Genomic DNA, 19,138 nt, shown 5'->3' with positions numbered 1-19,138 from the left:
TACTTCTCCTAGACAGACCGCAATTTGTCCATCTCTCATTTAATAAACTGTAATTTAACTGTGGTCCATTTATTGTTCAGTCAGCAGACATACTGTACCAGTACATCACTATCATAGTCTCCTGTTCTTTTAAGAATAAACATAATATAATCAAATTAACAATAATGATAATGATAAACTTTATTTATATATCACCTTTGTAACACAGGTTACAAAGTGCATTACATCAGCAACAAGGTGTAGATAGATGTAGAAAAAAAGTGAATAAAAAACCCTGAAATTACTCTACAGGTTTAAAAGTTACTAGAGTTGATAATAAGATGAGTTAACTTTAAAAGTTTAAACCAACGTTTAACTGAGAAAATGAGTCTCACAGAGGGAAATGAAAGTACTGCCCACATGCTACAGTTTTTTTTTATCTGAAAACATCCAGATGTAGTGACTTGTTCCTGTTTTTAGATGTGAGCTAGTTATTACAAAGGGAGACCACTAGATGTCAGGATGAGTCTTCTAGAAGATGCCCGTGCAACACCTCTGCACACAAAGTGAATAAGAGTAAATATGGGAATTGGGTCCTTACCTAACAAGGATCTGATTTTCTTTGGTGCAATACTTCAAAAACAAATGGGTTCTATAGAAATGTGGAAAATATGTTATTTAACATATCTCAGAAATGTTATTGCATTATTTTTCTGCTGTTATTATAGAGTAAATGCTGTAATAATAATAATAATTATAATTGATAAAGCAAGGTTTAATTGGAACAGCTGATGATTTGTCTTGCTGTGTCAGCATTACAAAGACTGTACACTGCAGATATGAGAAGTTTGTGGTACATACTGTAGCTGTTCTTTAATATAGCAAAAACAATAATGTCAACAACAGGTAGCCTATATCTAACAAAATTGCTATGGAAGAAATCTGACACCTTTGCTGTTGCCTGGGCAACATAACCCTGGCCAGAAGGGATGTGTCCCTGATGAGTAATTATACTGCAACCTGTCTACAAAGAAGTTTTAATTAACGGCGGCAGTGCAATATCAGTGGCGGGGAAATGCTCTCCATTTATCTCCTCACCATGTTTGATGACAGGCAAACGTTGCGTGAGCAAAGAGATGTCACAGTTTATGTAGAAAAAAGATTAACTGACGGGCCGCTCCTTTAAGTGCATGGAAATACATGTGGTCCAGTTTAATTTGTCCTCGTGAAGGGTGTCGCCGTCGGACCAAAGTCAGTGAAAATACAAAGTACATTGCACAAACACAAATAAGCAGACATTCAATAAACAGACAGAGTGATCCCAGATGATGAGGATGAATTATGTGTTTGCTACTGGTCTCAAAACAAGTTTACCATAAGAAAAATAAGGAAGTTGTGAAAGAAGAAAAAATAGTTGATGGAAAGGAAAAAATACTTTGTTCATGGTGGAAGAATTTCTCAGATCTTTTACTTTATTTACATACATACATACATACATACATTTGACAGCTAGTTTCATGGCTGACTGAGCTAACAATGTAAGAGCAGCTAAAGTTTGCAGTTAAAGTTACCATGCTGTGCCTTATTTGTTTCGTATTTGATAGCTGACCATTTCTTCCAAAGTGCACCATTTTTCAAAGTAGCAGTATTCAACAAATTGTCAAAGACACAACCATTCTACTATAGGATCTTTAAGTACAGTATTTAAGTATATTTGCTTAGTTACTTTCCATCACTGTTGTCCAATATTAATGCCAGCTCTTCACATTACCTTTGCTGCGTTTTTTTTTTTTTTTTCACACAATTCTTCTGTGTGCATATAAAGATGTAAATAATTGTCCTCTTGGGTGAACAGAGTTAAAGACAGTGAGACTGAATAAGACTGGCTGGCCACAGCCGACCTGAGCTACAGAGATTTATTGTGAGAGCTCTTTTTCGACAGTTCTTTTCTGTGTCTGTGTTGCCTCAAGAAGTGCATGTAATTGGGCTCTCGGGCCACCCCTTGAGCCTGTTTACATACTGTTGCACATGAAGTTACCACCCACCTTTTCAACTGGTTGCCAGTGACTCACAGACGCGAACAGGGAAAAGGCCACAAAGACATACAGAAAGAGATGTCCAGACCCGATTGTCTCTGGCACACAAAACAAACACACCAGAGTCAGAGCTTCATTTGAGGACATGAGAGTCACATGTTCCTACTGAGGATTTAGAAGTTTTGATGATTTTTAAAGCTGATTTGGTCGGGGCACCGATTGTAAAGTTGTGCATGCTTAAAAATCAACAACTTTTTGCCACATTAAAGAACAAACCACGTTTAAAAAACATAATTTTTTATGTTACTTTTGACAAGATTTACAGCACTATTTGTGAACTTTGTGATATTTACTTCTCTTGTAAAAATATATCAGTGTTAAATCTAAATATTAAATGTTAAATCTAAATGCTAAATGTTACATTTAAATATAAATGTTCAACGTTGAATCAAAATGCAAAATTTAAATGTTAAATGTAAATGCTAAATGTCAAATCTAAATGTCACAGGTGAAACTGAATATTGAGATAATATGCAAATTCACACTGCCTGTCACCTGTCCAGCGACTTAGCACCACCACAACATTCGGTAAGTCTGTGGTGGATGCTGCCGCACTACCAATTTTTCCAGTTAATTCGCTGGACATGTTGGCAGGCAACATTTAGATTTAGATCTAGATTTAACATTTAGTATTAACACTTAGAATTTTGATTTAACATTTAGATCAGGCATGTCCAAACCATTCCAAAAAGGGCTGTGTGGCTGCAGGTTTTTGTTCCAACTGGGCAAGAGCCCTCAGTTTGACTAATCAACATTCTGAAGACTGAGATCAGTTGGTTAAATGAGACAGGTCTGGTGTGCTGCTGCTTGGTTGAAAAGGAAACCTGCAGCCACACAGCCCATTGTGGAATAGTTTGAACATGCCTGATTTAGATTAACATTTAGATTTAACATTTAGGTTTACCATTTAGGTTTAACATTCAGGTTTACCATTAAGGTTTACCATTTAACATTTCATATTTAGATTTAACATTTAACATTTAGATTTAATATTTAACATTTAGATTTTTTTTTATTTAGATTTAACACTAACATTATATTTTTACAAGATAAAGAAATTTCACAAAGTTCACAAATATTGCTGTAAATCTGGTCAAGAGTAACATTAAAAAATTTACATATGATTTTAAAATGTGGTTTGTTGTATGTGGCAAACAAGTTGCTGTTTATTTTAGCATGTGCAACTTTACAATCGGCGCCCCATATATTTCTATATATTTTAGAGTTGTTACATAATCATGTTATCTCCCAGAATCCTCGCTGGACACATGACACAAGTGGTCTTCCCTCAAAATTACCTACAGCATTTGAGCATTCATCATATTTCTGTCTTTGGAAGTGAATTATAGCTATAGCTTATTCACTCTTGCCAATTACCTTTACATAAGCATATAGGACCTGTATGTTTTCTTCCTTGACGCTACCTATCATGTTACATTTTGAGCCAGTATTATGCACTTTTAATGTTCGAATAACCCAAAAACACCCATTTCAAACTCACACTATCAAATAGGGGTCAACATATCACTGGAGACACCGCTAACTGCTGCTTTCTGTCAGTTGGCTTGGTTAGCCATGGAGCTGGTGGTCTGGGTTTGGAACCTCAGAGCACCAGGGTGTGTTGGTGTTGTTTACATCGCTATTATTTTGAACCCAGATGAAGAGCTGATGCTAGCATTTGCAAGCTAAACGCTGCAATCGAATACAGCGATGCCGCATTATAGCTGTTACACTAGACATTGCACCTTAGAATATTCTGTAGGGACGGATCTGTGAACATGTTTATTGTTAACATTAAGGACATTTTTTTCTGCTAAAACTGTTTTAATATAAGCTTTAATGATTCAGCATAACACAGACCTGTTATAATTTATCACGATCTGTAATGACTTGTTTTGTTCTTTTGCAGTTTTAGAGACCTAAGAAAAAACTAAACTTTTTGCAGCTTTAGGTCACATCAGGGCCTTCTGCTCTCGATTAGTTTGCGTGATAATAGACCTCATTTGAGGATATATTCTAATGAAATGATTTCTAAATGTCACATCAACATTACACTCGCGTGATTCTCTCCATGCAAACAATATCAGTGAGACAACGATCCTCGAAAAACACATCCCCTCGTGTGCTGTGTTTTTCTCAGAGCTGTTAAATGCCTCACATCTGTTGGCATGTGTTTGTGTTTAAGAAATGAATTTCTGGAAGTTAACACACCCTTTTCGTGTCTCGGGTTAACTTATTTAACATTGCTGACACTACAGGGTTCACGAGTGAAATTTGAACACGTAGACTCATTTAGACTTGCTTTTCTCTCTGTTTCTCACATAAACACATTTGAGTTCATGCACTGTTTCCTTTTTCTGGCCTCTGACAATAGTTTGAAGGATGTTTGAGTTCACTGTCCGTAAAAACTTTTTTACCAGGAGAGAAGTTATTTAAAATATTAACTCTTATTTATCCCAATTTGCCCCTACCTTTAATCACGTCAAGGGGTCTTTCTCTGCTTCCTTTCAGGTTTAGGGTTTCAGCTAGTCAGCTCTTGGTCTCCATGTATACATGTACTCTTATGTAACAGTGTATGCATTTGTAATCTTATCGATCCATCATGTGCCTCTGTGTATGTGAGTGTGGGTTTGCGATCCTAACTTAAACATTTACCCATTATGTGTGTTCTGTGCAAAAAAAAAAGCTTTATTACTCTATACCCTGACCACGTAGCTGCAATATCGAGGGTTGGATGAGGGGAATCGTACATTTGCAGATACAAGCTACATCGCAAGCTGGTAATTCCAATCATAATGCACCTTTTTTTTCACTAGAAAGAAGCCTTTTTTCAACTCTCTGGGAAAACTTTAAATCCACTGTCCTTGTAAAGCAAGATACAAAAAGCACATCTGCTCCATCAACACAGATGGCAGATGTGCTCACGGTGTAACATGCCCCCCCCGGCTTAAATGAGAACATCAAATAGAGGTAACTGACGCTTAGGATGAGAAGCCAGTGTCACTCCTCCATCCCATTCATCCTTTCTCTATGCAAGCCGATGACAGTAAAATGATTGGTTGTTGTTGTTTTTTCTTCTTTTCCCTGGCAGAAAGTAAAAGTAAATCCAGATGCAGACTTTCTGCGCAACCAGGGGACTGTGAATGCTACACCAAGTGAAGATTAATACATTGTTTTATGGAAGTAACGATTAGAGAGAGTTTAGGAAGAGGAGATTGTTGGTCATTTTCCTAAAATGCATGTAAATAATGTGTTGTGTTCACTTTTTCCCACTCCTACACATAACCTCCCCTCCACTCCTGCCTATCCCTCCAGAGGCAACAGACCAGGGGGCTGGCGGAGGCGGGCGACGAGAGCTGAAGTCGGTCCCCTTCATCAGCTACCTGTCGGCGCTGCAGAAGAGCCAGCTGTTGACTGACGACATGGTGAACGGCGTAGAGATCCGCTGCGAGGAGAAAGGCAGTTGTCCAGCTGGCTGCCACCTGTGCCATCACCAGTCCGTGATGGGAGGAGTGTCGGGGAGAGGCCGCACCAGTAACAGCAGGAGCGGAGAGCAGCCTTCCCCCATCCCTGTCCTGCTGGAAGTCAGCCGCGTGGTGCCCCTCTACAGCCTGGTCCAAGACAATGTCACCAAAGAGGTGAGAAAGGAGCAAAGGGGTAGGGAGTCCGTCCGTGGGCATGCTGTTCTGCTCATACATGTGTGTGTAGGAGAAGCTGTAAGAATCAAGTCGAGAGATGTGTGGCATGGCCGCTGGAGGTGGAAAAAATAAGAAAAACATCGACCTCCAGGAATGGTATTTTATCGGTTTATTCTAACCCTGAGTAGTTTTGGATGAAAAGAATGGAAATCAGCTAGCCTCATCTGGGTTCAAAGTTCCTGTTCATTGAAAACAACACCAACACTTTCCTGTTGCTCTGAGCTCCTAGCCCAGACCGCTAGCTTCCCGGCTAACTGAGCTAACTAGCTAATGGTATCTACAGTTAGCAGCACTTAGCAGTAACTCTGGTTATATGCTTTCGTCTAATTGCTTGAAATATGAATGTTTGACAGGTGTTCAATTCTTGCATATTGCACCTTAAATTCTAGCATTTTTTGATTTATTCACCCATACAATCTGAAACGTATAGACTTACTTAACAGTTTTGCATAAAAGTTAGCATGTGATTATGCCATTTCGGCAAACAGAAATGTATTGTCAATGTGAGGCAAATTAACCTGTATATGTTGTGCCTCCCTTTGACAAAAGCTGCAATCTGTGGAAAAATAAAGGAGGCTTTTCTGTATTATTCACTATATTCTGCTTATACACAAACTCATGCCATGTGGTGATGGCGTAACCCTTTTTATACTGTACAGATCCATTGTCCTCTGAGGAGCTGAACTGATGCAGCTGTCACAAATCCCCTCTAGGTGGCATGAGTTGGTTAACTTTGACCACTGGAAATGAGCACTGTAATACAGAGGGCATAAAAAAGATGACATCATGGTTTTCTCCTCTTGTGGGAAAGTCGATGTGTGTATATGTGTGAGATATATATGTGTGTATGTGTCTAAACAAGAGCACACAGCTGAATGTAATATCAGTTTAATGGCTGCGTGTTGTGTTTATGATTCATCCTGTATGAAAAGTCTTTGGATCTTTGTGCAGTGGGAGTTAATCATATCGGATTTCTTTTCCATAAGGTAATTGAGGAGGGGGGCTCTGGCTTCACTTGACATTTTGTTTACCACATTCTACTCTGTTTGGGCTTCATCATGACACTGTCTTGCTACCTAATATCCGGCATATGTCTTCTGTATGTGTGTGTCGGTTTGTGTGTTTCTGTGTGCGTTTGCGTGCGTGTGTGTGTAAACCAACGCAGAGCTGTTTGCAGGTGATGCACACGCCATAGGGAGCAGACTGGCTCGCGCTCCTCCCAATCAAGCATCTAATTACCTTACCTTCTGAAATTACTGCGGGAAACAACAATACCAGAGGCAAAAGAACACACACACATGCATATATATGCACTCACAAACACACACACACACAAACAACAAAGCCCCCTGTACGTGCCGCCCATAACAAGCGCCGCAGCCCCAAAGAAAAGGAGGCACAATCAATAGCAGACGATCCCTAGTGGGCCTCATCGATAGCTAAACGTGAGGAAGAGCAAAATGTCTCTTTTCCCTTTCCTCCGAACACCTCGCTATGCCTCCTCCTCTCTCCCCCTACCCAACCCGTGGTCTTCTGGGGATGTAGAGAGTGAGATGTACGAGGAGGAGGAGAAGGGGTAGACTGCAGTGGATCGCTCTGGCAAGCCCTTCTGAGGTAGCTGGAGGCAGGATTATTAGCTTCTTATTGATGTCATCGACCTCTTGGGAGGGAGGGGAGTCACTCCGCTCCGCTCCTCTTTTTTTTTCCCCTATCTTTCCCCTTCTTCTCTTCGCTGCAACGGCTGCTGCTGGTCTGAGAGGCACATACATGTATTACATTAGCAACGAGCGACACAACAACCTGCCACTCCATACACACACGCTCATTCTCTCTCTCTCTCTGTCTGGCTTTGTGTGTGTGTTTCTCACACACTCTTTTGCTTGAGACTATCTTTCTACTTTGCTGGGTCTATCGGGAGAGACAGATGCCATGTTGCAATAGCTTTCTCAGAGACGAGGTTCCCTTTTTGTTACCTGAAGCAATCAAAATAGAGGCTTAGCTTACAAATCAGTGGACTGAGGTCATACCCATATGTGTATACATATTTGTATGCATATATCAGGTTTACGTGGACTTGTCCCCATTCCTTTGACTCCTTTCCTCCTTCCTTTCTTGGCTAGCTGCATCTTTCAGTGGCCTCTCCCTGACTGCCCGACTGTTTGACAGAACATGTCATGTCCCTTTCACATAAATCTCCTCATTATAAAGCCAGAGGGGGATTTTGTTACAATATGAAATTACCTCTTCTATGAAAGGACCACTACCCAGCACTGAAAAGAAAAATAATTAAATGCTTGACTGGCGTAGCTCCCTTCCCCTTGGCTTGCTCTGTGTGGCTCTGTCAAAGAGGAGAATATGGGATAAAGTATGTCTTTGTTTGTGTGTCCAGTAATGACATTACCAATGACTAGTTAAGTATGTGGGGTAAGCAATACCTGTAAGACTGATCCTCTCAGTCGGTAATGTAGAGTTACCTGAGTTATTCCCTAATATATGTTAAAGGATAAGGATTAGGGTTGGGGTTGGTTTTAGGGTTGGGGGTTGGTTTAAGGGTTAGAAAATTTAAAAGACATATTGTCTCATTTACACTGAAACATGATGTTTAAACAATTCAGAAGCATCCCTTTTGAGAAACATGGGGCCCTCTGGGTTATCCCCAGGCCTTAACTGTTGCTGTAAAGATTTTCTTGTGTAGGAATATGTCCCAAAGAAAACTACAGGGGATTCTCCAACGTAATTGGGGTACTTCTTAAGTTTTTAAGTGTAATTAGTGTGAACATTCCAATATATATTTGAATTTGTTTATTGGTAAAGACTCAAGCAAATAAAACCTGAACCATCTGAATCTTTAAATCTTTTTTTCTGGTGGGTAAACTGACCTTTTAAAACACATGGATATCCTTGATTCATTATTGCCCAAGCAATTAAAAGGAATTTTACCTGTGAAGATGATTGCCACAAAACTTGCTTTTGCATTCACTAGTTGTAAAATTTGTAGATACTTTATTACATTTGCTCATCTCAAAGAAACACAATGATGTTTTGAATTTGGAAACAAAGGTTTGAGGTTTACTGCCCCTTTGTCTTGGTATTCTCAAGTTGCTCTGATCTCGGGCTTGGCTTGCTTTAAACCTGTTCTTGACTTGAATTCGACTGGAACCGGTCTTGGAATTGGCTCGGACACGACTAAGGTGGTCTTGCTTACAGGCCCTGGTGTGTGCACGCAAACACACACACACAGATACTTCCCTGTTTTAGTGCCAGAGAAAAATACTTCTGTGGATAAATAAATAAGCTAACGCCTGTGGAACTTGCCAGTGGTCCTATGTCCTGTGTTGCTGTGACTGAATTATGGCAAACCTTTTGAACAAATTAGTTGTGAGTCTAATGGCCCAGAATGCTCTATATCTTTCCGAGTGGCTGCTGTCATGCTCTCTGCTGCAGACCTTCGCAGGGGCGTGCCTTGAACATTTACAGTGGGGGCAGGAGGGGGAATAGAGGCAAGGAGCAGCAACATATTTTGACTGTAAGGTGTTAGAGCCTGACTCAGCGAGTTACAACAATGCTTTTTTTGGATTACTATCTTGCACATTTCAAATATCTTAAACTGCATACTGTGAACTTTTGCACATTTCCCTGTTGAATACTTACTGCAGTTTCCTGTGCAAAGCTGTGCACATTTGAAAAAGCAACTCACCCAGGATGTTGCTGCCAACTCTAGGCAATAGTCTGCCACATAGCTCAATCTGGTAGGTGACACAATCTACACATAAAAGAAAAAAAAAGTTCAGATACCAACTTCAGTACTTCAGTACCAAGGAGAGCACACACTCATATGGATCATTAAAAAGATTCATTTAAACACTGAGTGGCCAGTGTTTCTCTGTTCCCTGTTTGTTAGGTACACCTAGCTAAAACTAATGCAGACTAATGTAACAGCGCTGCAAGAAATCCTTCCATTATGTAGGTTGTAACGTTCAATTGCTTAAGAGAGGTGTTGACTGTGGTGCTGTCAAACTGCATTGCATTAAATAGAGAGGAGTTCTCTTAATTATCCTCCTCTGATTGATATAGATGAGGGTGACAAATAGAATTACCTGACAGTGTAACACAGTACAATGTACAGCACCACAAACTGCATCCTCCAACTTCATTAAAGGTAGGATTTGTCACAAGGCTGTCACATTAGAATGCATTCTTTTTTGCAAGATGTTTGCTAGATCTTATAAACTAGAAACTGAGTGTATATTCTAGACTTCTTGGTCCATAAAGCATCAGTTAGCAGTAGTACAGAGTTGTCCTTGATGCTCTAGACAAAAGAGCTTAGCATCCAAACTGTCCACACTGAGGCTAGATCCCAAAGAAAGATCTAGGGGTTCAGAGGAGGCATCGATAATGAATCCATTGGTCTTATAGAGCATTGTATCCAGCAGACTAAGTCTTCTTGTTAGTTTCCACTGAAGTATTTTTTTAATTCTTATTTTTCATGAATTGAAAACATGGACATAACATTTTATTCACAAGAATACACACAAAATAAGAACATTATCACATTGGAGCTAGCTTACCTAAGTTTAAGCTAAATCACTCATCCAAAACACCTCCTATTTATTGGAATGTGCTTGCCAGTTATCCTGTTATTATCCCAAGTTCACACACTTTCTTGTGAGCCACAATGGATTGTTTTGTGATTTACTGAGCAACAGGAAACCACTGGAGGGATTCAAGAGAGTGGGGCTAATGGGCCTAACATTAGCCACGCTACAGCTGCTACCGACTAGTTTATACATGGTACTATAGGCAAATCTGCATGTTATGAAATTCCCCATTTATATATGCACCAGACTTTTTTACAAAATACTTACAAGAAAGGGTTTTACAAGAAAGTAAGGGGTCCTTGGCCTGAAAATTTTTCTTTTAATCCTTTTCAGTGCAGCTTTTCTTTTGGCTCACACTGTTAACAAATATCAAGACGTAACAAGATAACAGACTTAGAAGTAAGTCAATTCACTTTGCTAAATAGGTCATATTACTTTAGAACAATGTCAGACTGAGCTGGAACACCTAAAAACCACTACCTGCTGTCTGAGGGTTCTCCAATGACAATGCAATCCCCCTTCAACCTCTAGGTGAACCAAGCCTCCAGCTGCCCCCAGTGTCCAATTTCCTGGAAGTACCACTCGTGACGAGGTTCCTAGAACCAGCCCATTGGTACCTTTGTTAACACCATTAGCCCTGAATGATTGGAAAGGATACATAAGTGCATTTGTGTGTGCGTACACACACACACACACACACACACACACACACAGACATACACACTTAGGTCACTATTGATGGTGTCCTGTGTGTGCTGACTTAGACTCTTTACCACCACTGGTGATCATCTTATAAATCAATACTGTGGGCCAGCTGGCCAGTGTTTTCGTGTATTAGCCTCTGAAGAAGGACAGTAATATGGTCAGTTTAGACTAGACAAACAGATTAATACATTAAAGAGGTCACAATGGCCTCCGTTGCCTTCTTGGAAGTCACGACAGGCTTTGACGAAAGTGAAAGGTCCAAGTAGTGTTTTGGTGCCAGTGAGTCTGCAGGGTCTGAATGATGTCAAGGCTTGGAATTTGCGGCCGGAGTTGTTGCTGATGCTCGATGGCTTTGCTGCTCACTGATTTTGTCTCCCTTGTCCGAAGCAGGGGGTGATTACATTTCAGCTCAATTTGTTCAGTATCGATAAGGTCAATAGAGATGAATTGTGGCATATTTGTGAAACAGCAGAACCATGTGTTATTATAACCATGGAGGCATCACCAGCTCCTGAAAGCAAATCTGTCATGACTGCACAGAATGGGTCTTACACTGTTACAGTCAGTGCTCGGATAGGAGTGTCTTTGTCAAAACACTTGCTTTTCTGATTTGAGGCGCGATGGATAAGGTTTGTTTCTCACCCCTATGTAGCCAAGACAGAATTAATATGGATCTATAGTGTTCTGGGAAATACATGATGTGTGGTTAATCAATAAAGTATAGGGTATCTTGTAGCTGCGCTGAATGCAGAAGGACTCAATTTCAATGTGTCTGTTCATCTCGCTAAAGGATTTTTTCCTACTGACCAGAGCTTTTGCACCAGCAGGACATATCACTGTCTTCACCGCCACACACTTGACATATTATCACTTTACATGCCTTAGCTAACAATCACTTTTTCTTGCTAAATCCTCATTTCTGTTTTACCTCCTGTGCCCCCCAAACAAAAGCCACCCCCCCAACCTCATTCTCTAAACCACAGTTAGATTCCCTGTTTACCCAGTGGAGACTGGCTTACATTACTCTTCAAACATAAACACGGCAGTAATCGCTTTGTCTATTTTTCACATGTGCAGCCATGCAATCAAGCGCACGGACCCATATGGGGTTTTTCTAGGAATCTGGTGGTGGTAAACGCATGGCGGTCCTGTGGTCTTTCTCTCTTTTGCCCCTAGCAGCGGAGGTCATTTCTCATTTCTCATATTTGTCTAGTCTATGTGAGTGCGTAGACCTTGAGTCCAGGTTTCTCTTGTTGCCTTTGTCTGTGGCCTGCTTCCCATTGACATGAGGTGGCAAGACCCCTGCTGCTGTTGTTTTCTGGCAGCAGTTAGCCACATGGGTTTGGGCAAGCGGGGAGAAATGTAATTACCTTTTTTCCCTTTTTGGTTTTCCAGGGGGTTATTATATGGCCATGGATTACAGTGCTTGCCTGCCCCCTATAATAACTGCTCATTCAGCATGCTCATTTTGAGGGTCTTGTACTGGAGGATGAATAATGGGAAAGCCTTGACTACTGAATGATCCTGATCCTGTCCCATAGTAAGGTGGGGAATTCTTTCAGCCTTGGGAGTCTTCTTTTTTTTTCCCTTGTTCAACGTGTTGATTTTTTACCGTCCTATTTCCTTTGGTCTCTCCAGTCTTGTTCTCTTTCCTTCACTCTTTCTTACTCTGCTGCTCATTTAGGTCACTTTCACTCTCAAGATTCTGTGCCTTGAGTGAAAGCAAGTGGTATTGGAAGAAGTCAGTTCCCATGAAAGGCTGTTGAGCCTCCTTTACAGCTAACAATGCAGTGTTGTGGAAATGCTAACATCAGCTTCTGAGTGCATACCCTGACTCTTTTTTTGGCCAAGCCGCCCGCCTCTCTGGTCAGGACTATGCCCAAAGTCATCTCAAATGTCACTTTCACTAATCAACACACTGCAGAAATCTTCCTTGGCATTTCTCCAATGAAATGAAACGACCAACTGTGGAAATCAATCTTTAATTGGAGAGTGAGCTTCTGTATGTGCGTTTGCAATGTGCCCACATGTGCACGCTGCATGTGCTCCGTCATCTTAAAGATGTGTGTGGTCTCATCAGTTCCTTTGCCTTCGGATAAGTGAATGTCATGGTGTATTGGAACAAAGGAGTGGCTTCTCTCTGCTTTTTGTTGGATGCCTGGTACCCAGTGATAATGTTTCCGCATGGTTCCAGTGTCCTATTTTTGACCATGATCAAGTACATCTCCAAAGTTGTCTGCATGAGGCAGTACTGCCAACCAGTTAGAGCACATAAATAACTGAGTGCTCCATTGATCCATAGTGTGACAGGGGGAGCCACAGTGCTTGCGAACTCCCTTGAACTCGCTCTCTATCATGCCTGTGGCTTTAGGGAAAGCCCTGACATTATACTTTATTGCTTTGACGGTTATATTGGCATTTTGCTGCCTTTTAGAGGATGACTGAGCTTCTGCCTTTGATTTTTCTTTCGCCCGTTAATGAAGCAGCACAAGGAGATGTTAGGAGATGACATCATCTCCTCACATCCTCCCCCCCTCCATCCCTTTCGCAGACCGACCGACAGCAACGCCGACGGATCCACACACACACACAGACACACACACACAAACATACACATAGAACGAAGGAGGTGGGGAGTGTCACAGCTTTCACACCTCCATCATAAAAGTCACAGTGCATCTATGATATCACAGTGTAAGCTTGTCGATGTTAGTGAGATGTTCCTGCCTTCCAGTAATTGGGAACGGTGGGTATGAAAAGGTCACTCTGTGTGTGTGTGTGTGTGTGTGACAGTGTGGGTGTGTGCGTGTGTACCTGGACTTCTGTGTTTCCCATGTGTGTTCTGGGATATGGAGGACACTGAGATGGGGGTGGGGTAAAGCATAGATGGACAGGGAGCGCATGTTCCAAGAGATAATTGCATTTCTCTCACCTGTTACCCTTTACAGGCCTTCAAGAGCGCCACAATGAGCTCATACTGGTGTGCCGGAAAGGGCGATGTCATTGATAACTGGTGTCGCTGTGACCTGAGTGCCTTCAGCAAAGATGGCCTGCCTAACTGCAGCCCCCTCAGGCAACCAATGTAAGTGTGAGGGGACACCATGACACCCAGGAATTCATGCACGAGGGAGATTTCATGGATGCATGCACTAATGCACCACAGGCACACTCACATATGCACATGGACACACACACACACACACACACACACACACACACACACACACACACACACACACCTACCTGTCTCTGCTGACTCCTAGGGGGAACTGGAAAAAGTTGTAGACACAAGTACAGTCCCAAAGTTCTAATAGCTGTCAGTCGGCCCTTGCACCCTTCTGAAAAGAACATGCTCTCATTCAAGGTGTCCTAATAATACTCCTAAGGTTTTTGTGAGTCATCCGTTGCAGCCATTGTTGCCCTGAGAACTTAAAAAAAGAAAGAGGAAGTTGAAAGGCCAGAGAGGTTTCAGAGAACAAGGCTACAATGAAAGCATTTAATAAAAAAATGTTTATATATATATATATATATATATATATATATATATATATATATATATATATATATATATATATATATATATATATATATATATATATATATATGCTGTATTGCAGAAAGAATAAGAGGCAATGTTCATTGGCATCACTTGAGAATAACAATGAAAGCTGAACAAGGATAAAATACAACTAATGTAATGAGGTTTCTTTCTTTAAAGATTCTGCCCACATTTTCAACTATAACTACATTTATAGCTTTGTATTATTCTTGTTCTCTACATTTCATGAATTTCGTACAATTTGTGTTAACGCTGTAAAAAATGTCAACATATATCTCGAGCCAATGCTGATGCTAAACCAATCACTTTTAAATCTCTTCTTTTGCCCACATTCAAACAATCCTAATGATGAAGTGCATTGGAACTTTTTGTCCTTGTTGATATAGTAGTATAGTGATGATGTCATTGCCCAACAGTAAGCTGACATCAACACAAATTTTACTGACTAGATTAGATGGCAATGGCATTGTCTTTTGGACAGGTGTGACCCATCAAGTGGTCACACTCCAGCAAACATTTTGATATAATAAGTGAGTATTATTATGGATAACCTTACGGGTCCAATTTGTAAGATGGTTTATAGAGTCTCAATCACAACTCATACAATTCTGACACTTTGGATTGCTGGCCATCCCAACCAACCAACCAAGCAACCAACCAAAATTGACTACTAGCCTATAGCACACATGGATGGAATCAAAATAGTTCACTAATTCAGCTCTTTGTAAAATTTAAAGGTTTAATGGACAAATTTGATCAAATTCTGATTGTCATGTTATGGTGTTTGTGACAAAAAATGTATTCCTTGTCTAACAGCTGTTCTTTTGAAATGTTGTTCAGGGAAAAGTTTTACATGAATCAGCATGTGCAGGTTATCTTCCAATTATGACTGTGGCCACTATGTCAAAACATGTCACAGCAACAAATCTCCAGGGTCAAAAATCAAAGGTGCTCATTTTGATGGACATTTTAACATCTGCAATTTTTCAGAAATTCCATCTGCTGATAAACATCGCGTGATATGACCAAAAATTCTAAAACTGTTACTTCATAGACTGAAGATGAGATCTGTCTCTTCTTTCAGCAATACTTTACCAGAAATACTGGTATTTGGGACACACGCAATGATACTTGAGACTTAGATTATGCTGCACAAGTATTGCACAAGTGGTTTAAGATGCTTTCAGTGGTTTTGTTATTGTTTGTTTGTGGATTGTGGTTGTGGAATTGGAGAGGAATGGCGTGTTGCCACAACCAGAGGTTTGGTCAGGCTTTCCCTGGTCCCATGCCTGCTGGCACGAAAGGGCCAGTGAAGAGCCACTGCAGCAGCCAAATCTCCGACCCTGCCTGGCCAGAGCCGGGGTGTAAGGCCCATGAAAACCTGCAGTTCTTATTATTATTGACCATGAGGATAAAACCGAGTTGCATGCTTTCTGTGAAAGAGGGATAACCTACCTCTTCAGTCATTTTCACAGACACAGCTGCAGGGCAGGCAAAATGGAAATATTGTTCTTTTATCTCTTTTCAGGGATTAAAGAGGAAAAACTGCACAAGGAACACTGCTGGAGAACAGGTGGCATCGGAATGTTGTTTTGTTGAAAGCAGCTGTTTGCCGTCTTGTTGTGCAATGAGATGTAGGCAGTGGTGCGACAGACACAACAATGGCCACATGGGATTCCTACCTATCCTTAGGCACTGGGCACATAAACACACAAAGTTTGATATTAAAATTCCAAATGAAGGCAACACACAGTTGTTTGGTAGCCTTTTGATGTTATTGTTGATATTTATCTTGTTTCTATATCTTAAACCATGTCTTTTCTATTTGAATGTCTTAGTTTGCGCCTAGCCCCTTACCTGGAGCCCTCAAGCACAATGGTGGCCCTGGAGTGGATTGATGTGGAGCCTCTGATTGGCTGCAAAGTCTCTGACTACATCATCCAGCACAAACGAGTGGAGGATCCATTGGAAGCAGAGGTCTACACAGGTAGAAAAACTGTGCCCAGAGTTGGTTGACTCTCTGAAACTGTGTAGAGATGAGGCTGATAATGTTATTTTCCCCATAGAAGAATATAATCTAGGATCTATTATGTTGGTCGAATCTTTAGAGTTTTTAAATGTAGCTTTTAAATATGTAAGATAGCTGATTGTTGAGTCTCATTCCCAAATTACAATACTGATGTTTTCGGTTGGCGGATGGTTGTACCTACAACCCCAAAGCATCTGTATTTGATGAATTTCCCCCTTGAGGCATGTCTTTTTTGTTTCAGCAGTTGGAATTGTTGTACACACACAAACCTACACTCACGTTTGTACACCTATCCATGTGAGGACCCAATGGAAGGAAACAATGTATTCCCTTGCCCCATACCCTGAAGACCTTACCTTAACCTAAACCTTATTCTTACCCTTACCCTAAAATCAAGTTTTAACCCTCAACCTACTGGTGTACAAAAGTGAGGACCAACCGAAGTGTGCTCACTTTTCCAAAATGTCAATCCCAAGGTCTAAAACCCGAATCAGTTCTCAGTTTTGTAAGTTACAGGGGTCAATAACTTTTTATGGGGGCAATTGAGATTGGAGCTTGATTGCAGTGAAACTAACTGTATCATTGAATTCTTCACAAAAGGAAAACTAATTGCCTACATAAGGTGATGTATTCCTGGGAAATCAATGGTGAGCCATCCTGAAGGTCAAACCGTCAGAGTCAGAACTAAGTTCTCTTTCAGCTTTGCATTTTCTCCTTACAAAAGTATTATTTCAAAGTGGTGATGAAAATATAAAGATGGAAAAAATAATGAGTGTGGTAAGGACAGTTCAATGCCACTGATAAGGAAAAAGAATAAAGATGTCCGATTAGTTGATTGAAGTAGTGAAAGTTACAATTGCAAGGAGTGAGGGTAAAGTTTTGGTCTGGAAACAGAACAGAAGGAGCTTAGACTGAGGATGAGAGAAGATGACGTAGAGCAATTTATCAATTGCCATAAATGGTGCTGACCATTGTGCCGTGGGGCTGGGGAAGTAAGTGGTCATGGTTGTGACGAGGGGCTGGTGTGAGTCAGAGGAAGGGTGATAGGAAGGAATTTAATAATATTGGAGAAATGAGGTGGTCTGGAAGAAGCTGGCTGTAGTCATTGGGAAGTATGGACAGGCCATCCATCACCCCTGGGAGGAGTGCTGATGAAGCGTGGGCACCAGTGAACGAAAAGCGGGTACAGACAGCTAGACACAGGCATGCTGGCAGAGGTGAGGTAGGAAGGGGCAGATGGTGTGGGTGACTCACTCTGCTATGTGCCAGTCACCACTATAAATCATGTCGTAACAGACACTATAATAGAGATTAGAAGTCATTGTCTTGGTCTTTTGTCTTTTTCTCTTCCCCTTATGCCCGTCACTCTTTATCTCTAACTGTTAGTCATGTCTCTTTTGTTTACTTTCAACTTTCTTTAAGTGTCTGGACAAACTTTAAAGATAACTATGGTGGGTAAACAACAAAGCAAATTTGAGTTGAGTGCATTGATTGCGTGCGTGTTCGGCACCTGAACCCTCTCAGAGAGGAGTAGGTAATGTTAATTGGCAGGAATATAGGCTCTCCACCAGTGGAAACATCAAGTATTATGAACTGTGCAGGTACGTGTCTGGGGTCGCTCCCGCTCGCACTGCTAATTCTGCAAATTTTAGCTACACAAAACCTTCATTGTTCTCCAAAAGGGGGGTGGGGATCCAGATTGCTGATACAAACTTGGAAGCCACTGCAGGGGTCGATTTATGAAATAATAGGGGGCCTCTTAAAATGATGAGATCCTGTTCTCTGGACTCAGCAAATAAAAAACTATAGTGTCTGAGAAGCATCATTTTCTCACACTTACTCTGACATATTTTGGAATCATTGGATTTGTGCTCGCTGCACACACTGCTAGCTTTTTAAGGAGCATCCAGAAAATTGGAAGTCTTTATAATAAAACCAGTGATGAATAAGAAGTCCAGTTTTTCTTTTCCACTAGCTCACTCTTTGTGCTCAAAGTAACAAACTCATCTGTATCTTGGATGATTTTTCTCAGCACCTGCTTGACTTTTGCAAACACACACACACACACACACAGCTGTTGAAGCTTCTCGTGAAACCAGTCGTCTATCGTTGGCCACTGAGCAGCTCTAATGGAGCAGTTTGGGGATAAATACTTGGATAAATACTTTGCTCGAGGGCATCTTGGTGGTTTTCTGGAAAGCAAGTGTTTCTCCCTCATTTTCCCTGTTCATATTTTCCAAGACTGTGCGATGATTTGAACCGGCGAGCTTCTCCCAACCTCTGAGGGTGGGTACACTCTGAAGGATTACTCGGCTGATTTACAGTAAACCCTATTTGACAATCTACACAATCATAGGGAAAAACTCCTGATCCAAAGCTTAGCTGGGGTTTGTACTTGCCAATGTAGAGCGGAGTGAGGTGAATCAGATTCAATTTTAAAGCATTGAAGAGAGAATGTTGTGGAAAACAAGAGG

The 19,138-nt window shown here is 41.0% G+C and overlaps 1 protein-coding gene across 5 annotated transcripts in view; it reads left to right on the top strand.

Annotated features, from left to right (window-relative positions):
* LOC119030205 (myosin light chain 4-like) overlaps positions 1 to 19,138 on the top strand; it is a 451,755-nt gene that overhangs the window by 394,752 nt on the left and 37,865 nt on the right. For all 5 annotated transcript variants that reach the window (XM_037117622.1, XM_037117621.1, XM_037117624.1 and 2 more), the window contains 3 exons: positions 5,391 to 5,713; positions 14,025 to 14,158; positions 16,474 to 16,622. In XM_037117622.1, the coding sequence (XP_036973517.1) occupies positions 5,391 to 5,713; positions 14,025 to 14,158; positions 16,474 to 16,622 (606 nt within the window). The remainder of the gene's footprint in view (positions 1 to 5,390; positions 5,714 to 14,024; positions 14,159 to 16,473; positions 16,623 to 19,138) is intronic.

The sequence above is a fragment of the Acanthopagrus latus genome, chromosome 12, assembly GCF_904848185.1.
Source record: "Acanthopagrus latus isolate v.2019 chromosome 12, fAcaLat1.1, whole genome shotgun sequence".
NCBI classification, from domain to species: Eukaryota; Metazoa; Chordata; class Actinopteri; order Spariformes; family Sparidae; genus Acanthopagrus; species Acanthopagrus latus.
Note: the sequence above shows the minus strand (reverse complement) of the source record. Positions and strands in the feature narration are given on the sequence as shown.